The sequence below is a fragment of the Chenopodium album genome, chromosome 3 (assembly GCF_948465745.1).
Source record: "Chenopodium album chromosome 3, dcCheAlbu1.1, whole genome shotgun sequence".
In the NCBI taxonomy this organism is placed as follows: Eukaryota; Viridiplantae; Streptophyta; class Magnoliopsida; order Caryophyllales; family Amaranthaceae; genus Chenopodium; species Chenopodium album.
Genome location: NC_137836.1, coordinates 84939461 through 84946852, shown reverse-complemented (window position 1 = coordinate 84946852; position 7392 = coordinate 84939461). Strand labels below are relative to the sequence as shown.

The following is a 7392-nucleotide window of genomic DNA, read 5'->3' as shown; positions in this document are numbered from 1 at the left end:
GTTTTTTTTTCCAAATTTGTTTATTAAGAAGGGGGGTGGGGTCCAAAGTTGTTGAATGTGAATATCACCTTTGGCCCCCACCAACTCCACCCCATCACACAAAATTAATATCCCCCCACCACCACCACCGACACCTTTCACCATCACCAACAAATAACAAAAAAAAAAGGTAAAAAAAAAAAAAAATTAATAAAAAAAATTACAGTTTTTTTTTTCATCTTAACATAATTTTACTGTATACATTTATAACTACAGCAGCTTCTTTCTCTCCTGGGGGGAGCTATGCAGGAATCTTGACGATAGTGGTAAGAAATAATATTGAACACCTCCTGACCTTGGCTCCCCAAACATGGTCTTTTTTACCCTTGAATATATTGTAAAAAAAAATTAAAAAAATTAAAAAGGAAAACTGTTTTAACATCACTCTCTAAAGGCAGTCATCTGAAGCTGTTCACTTGTCACCAATTTTACATCTGCCAAAAAAAAATCGAATAAAAAAAAATTAATAGAGCGTTTTTATGATGGACCGTGTTACAATAACTTTTAAGATATCACGATAAATTAGTGTGAGACAGTCGTCTAAAACTAGAACTTACAAATTACTCACAAAAGAAAGAATAATAATGGAAACATTGATAGTGAGTTGTTGGTGACAAGCTTTTAAAAGGTGAGCACTAAATGCAAATCATGTGTGTATACTTTGTTTTTTTTTTCTTTATATTTATACTATGCTTAATATGTAAGTTAATTCAGGAGCATCAAACTTGTACCTACTTAAGAAAGACTCACAAATGAAGAAATATTTCATTATCATCACCACCCACTCTCCTAAAGATTAAAGAAAAATTTTAGGTAGAAGAAAAGGAAGCTTAAGCATTGCCTTCATATTACAGCAAATTCTGAAACCAATCTTTTGAACTCCATTTACATTAACTTTCTTCGAAAGTTGGAACTGTTTTAAGGCAAAGTATTTCCCTAAAAGAAGGCCAATAATATGCAATAAAGGTTGAAAAGTCTAATGATATGAGAATAATAATCAAATCAATAAAATAATTGGGTTGGAAAGAAACAAAACATGTAATGTGAGGGTGTATCAAAAAGAAAAGAGCCAAGATTCGAGGTGAAACCTTGTGGTTTCTTGTGATGCCTAACTGTCAGCCTCGAGACAGCGTGTTCACTCATTGGCAAGCATTCAAGCGCTGTCCCACGGAGCCAAGCACCCAACATGTTGATTTCATCAATAACCCTGTTACATAACCATGTAAATTTGTTAGACACAACAGCAAACATAGCATAAAACTGCACTCGAAAAATCAATTAGGTACACAGCATATATGATTCTAAAATTCATCCCATTATCCTAGAACGTGATACTTAAATTTCAACGCACAAAATAAGGCATATAGAATCTCATTCTGTATACTACTAGTGATAAAATATTTCCTGAAACAATAATTGTCGTTATTGTCAGTTCACAGACCAAGACTACACATATATACATGATACATCCCCTCCGTTCGGATCATTTCAGCATGACTTGAACTAGCAACGCCGCAGCTAGATAGGAGTGTAGGTAACTATGTTGAATTTGATAACTAAATCCACTCTCTGTAAGGTGTGTCACATGAAAGAATTCCCCTCTATCTGGACTAAAAGTTTATTTACAGATGAATACAAACTAAATTGGAGTCAATCGGCTTGTCTTGACAATATTACTCCGAAGTTCCTTTGATAATAAAATATTTATATCACTATAAGGTATAAACATACAAAAAAAAAATAGTAATATGGACATATGGTCTGAAAACACTTAGAAGAGAGTTGTATTCTATAAGGACAAGACGTCATCATCAAAGCAACAGCTGGAATTTTTTTAGCTGTTTCCTCAATTAGTACTAAATTACTAAATTGACTCTCCGGCTGTTTCACAAGCAAACTAATTGACCACCCATCATCCTTGTGTTTTACTCTCAACAATCTAACTCATGCCCTGCTATTTCTTAGCGATACAAAGTCAACACAGTGCACCGGGAAGTACTTTTCCATGGAAATCATCACTTACGGCACACAGCGGCAGAAGTAGCAATAAATTAGCTACTTCAGGATACAAATAATAATTGCAGGGCCACATAAAGGTTACCCTTAAATTTTAAGCCCACAAATGTGTGCGATGTAATGTAATGGTAGGGACCTTCATAACTTTGCTAGAGTTCTACAAAAACTAATGGATGAAAGACCTATTAAGAGTATCACTTTAACACGAGGATAATATATTAATATTGACTTATTACTAACCAAATTATTATTTCACCTCGAAAATTCTACGGGTAAAAATTTAATCAATAGCTAAAAGTAAAAGCTGACCAATTCTGGTTAACACGGAAATGAACCATTTCAATAATTAGTACACCCTACAAGACTAATGCTTAATCTTTGTATTGAGTCAATGTCACTGCCTGTCTGCTCTTTCCCCACTAATGATCCATCATTTTCCTAAGAAGAGTTTGGGGCAACCAACAACTGTCAAGCATAACACTCTCTCACTCACTCAACTACATTATATCCATAGTTCATGAATTTCTTTTTTTACAGAATAGTTCATGAATTTCTAATACATGGATATCATTAACTCATACGGAGTATAAAAGATACTATCAAAGTTATTAAATTAATGAACTTATCTAACTTCCGAGTTCAGACTTCATAAAGAAAATACGAAAACAAACACAACTTTAAATATAGTAGATTAAACATCATGATCCCACTCAATTCCTAATGACTCAGTCAAGGATGACTAAATCAAAACATGTGAAACGAGTCTTTCTAGGTAATCTTTAATATCATTTTCCAGTATGATGGTACCTTAGGTTCCCAGACAATGTTTTTTTTTTCCCCATAATACAACGTACACACAATGTGTTTATAGATTTTTATCAACGTGTAGTAAGAGTGTTCATCTTGAATACTGTTGATGTCTTTAATAGAGTATATTTTTAAATGGGGGAGTGACACTTTCCTTCAACTTCTCTCGATATCTATTTTAACACCATAGAAGTATAATAAAAATTATCCATCAATCATATTACTCCCATTAGACTTTGAGGGTAAATGTTTTAAACAAGTCTCCATCAGAATTTGTGTCCTTTCCTCCTCTTATGCTCCATCAAACCACCACTCACCCACAAAGCCACAATTGTCAGTGAGAAAGCAATCTTTCTTAATAGCCTAATTCCAGCCATCCAAGTTCGCTTTTCTCCCTAATACAACGATCAAGACATTACTTAACACCAAAGCTGTTTGCCACATTTTCAATACAAGTAACACCTTGCGTAAGCCTATGTACACAAAAACATTGTGGAAAAATACAGTCTAGTCTATTATCAAGAAGTAATACAGCAAAAATAACATCAGTAGATTTCCTCTTGGGCTTATACGCCCACTTCCTTTCACCAATCTCTGTCCAACTCCGATGACACAAACAAAGATGAGTAACATCAATGCATGTGCAAAAGGTTGAGCTTATTAATCTAAATTCCACGCTACTAGTATACGTGTAATTTAGGCCACCCATGAACAATTTAATACTGAATTATCTGTTTCATGGAAAATAATACTACACTTCTCACTTCCTACAAGATCATCCATCAACCCAAAAGATGAAAAGAACAATCTTTGAACCACCATCCCCTTTTTTATTACACGCATTCTCTTTTTCCTCATGTTCATTGCCTCCCAACTAAGGGAACTTCACTTTCTGTTCACAAATACTCACCACTTTCCAGAACAATCCCACCTAAAATCCATAAGGCCCGTTACTTTACCCCGAATTTTTGGTCATCAAATGAACATGAATGGATTTTTCATACGAATTACCTTAACGTTGCGGTTATCCTCGGATTCACACTCCTAAGCAATCACTTGTACTATTTCAAAATAAATCAAAACAAAAACCTAAGACCTTGTACCTAATTATAAATTCTCACGTCACTAATATCCATTATATTATGATCAAAATATTTGCTACAAAAAATACTCTTTTAGATGAAATGTCATGGTTAAATTCGGTTTTACCTCCAATTATAGCCAAACTAAACAGTAATCTTACACCTAATTAATTTTTCTATTAAAAAATAATCACATATAATAATCAAGAAATTCCCAGTAAAATCATCCAATCAACAAACTAATGAAATAAATGGTAAATAAAATGAAAGAAATTACCTCTTCTTGTTTTGGTGACAACTTTAGTAACACGAGTAGATTTTTGAAGAGAATCAGTTTTATCATCTTTTTCTTCCAAAGGAAACAATACTCCATCAATCCCTTGAACAGAGATCCTACCATCTGTATAAATATCCGGGTCAAATAAATAGGCCGAACCTTCTCCTTGCCCGAATTTGACCGACCCGTCCGCCTCTTCGGCGGTCATCTTATGAGGCAACCTCAAAGTGTCATACTTAATCTTACCAAATCTTCTCACTGCATTGTACATACTTTCTTCCGTTTGGTATTCCGGTATTATATGGTAGTACATGATCTGCTCCGGCGCCCCGGGTTCGGATAATTGGTCTGTGGTTAGCTTCGCCATCGCCTCGTCGTTGGGGGCTAATACTGTAATTACATATCCTTCCGAAACTAGTCGTCCCATCTCAGTGGCGAGGGAGGTGAGGTTGACAAGGATGTCAGCTAGCTCATTGTACCCTCCGTAGTGTACTAGTGTAGTGATGAAATCCTTCACTTGAGCCTCACCATTGAAATGATGGTGAGACCCACCTGGCCCCGGTGCGGGCGCCGGGGCCAGGCTGGGGCCTGGCGCCATCGCGGCGTAGATGGGGAGTGCCGGCGGGGCGCCAGGTGGTGGTGGGGGACCCGCGGACTTCTTACTCTTCCTCACCAACTTATTAGTCCGCGGGTCCACCACCGGTGCTCCTTGCGGAATCACCGCGGAAATCGACCTCAGGTTGCGGCGCCGATTGAAGTCCTCTAGCACCGACTGTGGGACTAGAAGACGCTCAATCCCGTGGATCACACCATCAGGCCGTACAATATCATTGGGCCGAATAACCTTGGCTAGATCCACGGTTTTAAACCCAGATTTCTTATTCTGATGCAAATGGACTTTCTCATTGGAAAGAGTCAAGTGATGTCGTCCATTGGAGTCATGACTCGGCCAACCCTCGGAGTTAACTCGAGCTGGAATAACATGAAACAGTAGAAGAGTCTGAAGAGAGCGAAGATTCCCGGGTTCGAGTAAGAAGCGCTTGAACTCAGGGTCTAAGTCGCGCTCCAAAGCCTCATTTCTGGGTGCGAAGATGGTGACATTTTGCTTACCCACAACATCCTCAAGCTTCTGAAGAAGAAGAGCCTTCTCAACCAACTCAGCTAACTCAGTATAATGCGAGTCGAGCAAAGCAACAAGAACGGAGTTAGAGTTGATTTGAACAGCCGAATTAGAATTTGTCGAAGATGAAGATGTGGATTTAGCAGGACGAGCAGGCAATGCAGTAGAAAGTGAGGAGAGGAAGAGGAGAGAGAAAATTAAAAGGCAGCCATTAAAATTAAGGCTACCCATTTCAGCAAGGTTCAAACAATGGTGAAGGTGAAGATCGAAAATGTGGGTGGATCTCTGTTTTATTATTATTCTGGTCAAATTAATTTCTCAGAAAAATAAATTGGAGATTGAAGAAGATGAAGAAAGGGGGAGAAGAAAAGGGAGGGAGGGAGGAGAGAGAAAGAGGGAGGAAGTGAGTAACTATGGTTTGGTGGAAGAGTGTCGGCTCAGTTTAGTTTTGTGAGGGAAATGAAACAAGGGATGGTGACGTGGAGAGAGGTGATTGGACTGTGATAGGGGTAAGGTGAAAGTCTTTTTGGAGGGTAAAATTGGAAGTTTGACAAGAAGGTTCTGACAGCCTGGATGTGGGGTCCACACAACAAGCTGAGTTTGTAAAAAGTGAAAGCCAAGCCGATAAGCCGAGTCGAGTCGAGTGAAGCCGAGCTGAGCTGGATTGGGCAAGTGGTTAGTGTTGTTGTTGTTGAGTTTGAGGGTCCTTGAAATGTCCATGTGGTGAGTAGTGGAGAGTTTATTTTAGTTAGAATAGAAAGAACAGCAGACAGTTGTGAGGCATTGTGTTGCTTGCTATTTCTTCAAGTCAATCTCTTTTTTTCTATTGTCTTTACTTTGTGGTAAAGATAAAACTACTTGTGATTTGTGAACCCTTTTTAAAAAAAAAAACAATTAACAAATGTGTGTATTTATCTTTGTTATAAAGTGAAGCTTGATTTTCATTTTATTTTTTTTGTTGTTTTAACTTTATAATGGTTAAGATTAACATTGTGATCGAGCCCTACATCACATGGCCTACTGTTGAATTTTTTGTTTAAGGCTGTATAATACTAACGACCAATTTCCAGATTTACAACTTGCGCCGATTTCATTAACTCATCAAGCCTACCACAAACATTTATGACAAAAATATAAAGATCATATATGGTTCCAAATGGCATTATATGACCCCGAGATGTATCCCCTAAAATCTAAAGGCTTTTCACCACCGGGCCCTGAATCCTCTAAAATTTCCCAAAAACGTGGATATTAACCTTCAATTTTGGAATTTTTTTACTTTTCTTCGTCCGGAAAAAAAAAACTGCTGAAATGTTTACCATGGTCCCTAATACCCTCCGAAAGTCCAATTGGGTGGGTGGAACCATCAATTTTGCCTTTAAACGGCCAATTTACCGGTTTACAACTTGCACCGATTAAATTAACCTAAGCCTACTACGAATATTTATGACTACATATAATGATCATATATGGTTCCAAATGACATTATATGACCCCGAGATGTATCCCTTTAAATCTCCAAAGTTTTCGACACCGGACCTCGAAACATTATAAATTTCTCAAAAAACGTGGATATAGCCTTCGATTTTTGAATTTTTTGACTTTTTTTCATCCAGAAATATAAATTGACGAAATGTTTACCATGATCCCAAATACCCTCCGGGAGTCCAATTGGGTGGGTGGAACCAACCAATTTGCATTTAAACGACCAATTTACCGGTTTACAACTTGTACCGATTTCATTAACTCAAGCCTACCACGAACATTTATGACAACATATAATGATCATTTATGGTTCCAAACGACATTATATGACCCCAAGATGTATCTTCTAAAATCTCATTTCATTTCGACACTAGCCCCGAAACCTCCAAAATTTCTCAAAAAAGCATAGATATTAGCCTAATTGCGGAAATGTTTACCATGGTCCCTAATACCCTCTTGGAGACCAATTGGGTGGGTGGAACCATCCTATTTGCCTTTAAACGACTAATTTACCGGTTTACAACTTGCACCAATTAAATTAACTCGAGCCTACTACGGACATTTAT

General features: G+C 37.4%; 1 protein-coding gene across 1 annotated transcript; it reads right to left on the bottom strand.

Moving 5' to 3' along the window:
• Positions 1 to 205: 205 nt before the first annotated feature.
• Positions 206 to 5781, bottom strand: LOC145624696 (fasciclin-like arabinogalactan protein 17). The gene is made up of 3 exons (XM_081677787.1): positions 4222 to 5781; positions 1128 to 1246; positions 206 to 473 (listed from the first exon to the last, which is right to left on the bottom strand). The coding sequence occupies exons 1-2, from the start codon at positions 5570 to 5572 to the stop codon at positions 1179 to 1181; spliced, it is 1419 nt and encodes a 472-aa protein (XP_081533913.1). The 5' UTR covers positions 5573 to 5781; the 3' UTR covers positions 206 to 473; positions 1128 to 1178.
• Positions 5782 to 7392: the final 1611 nt, after the last annotated feature.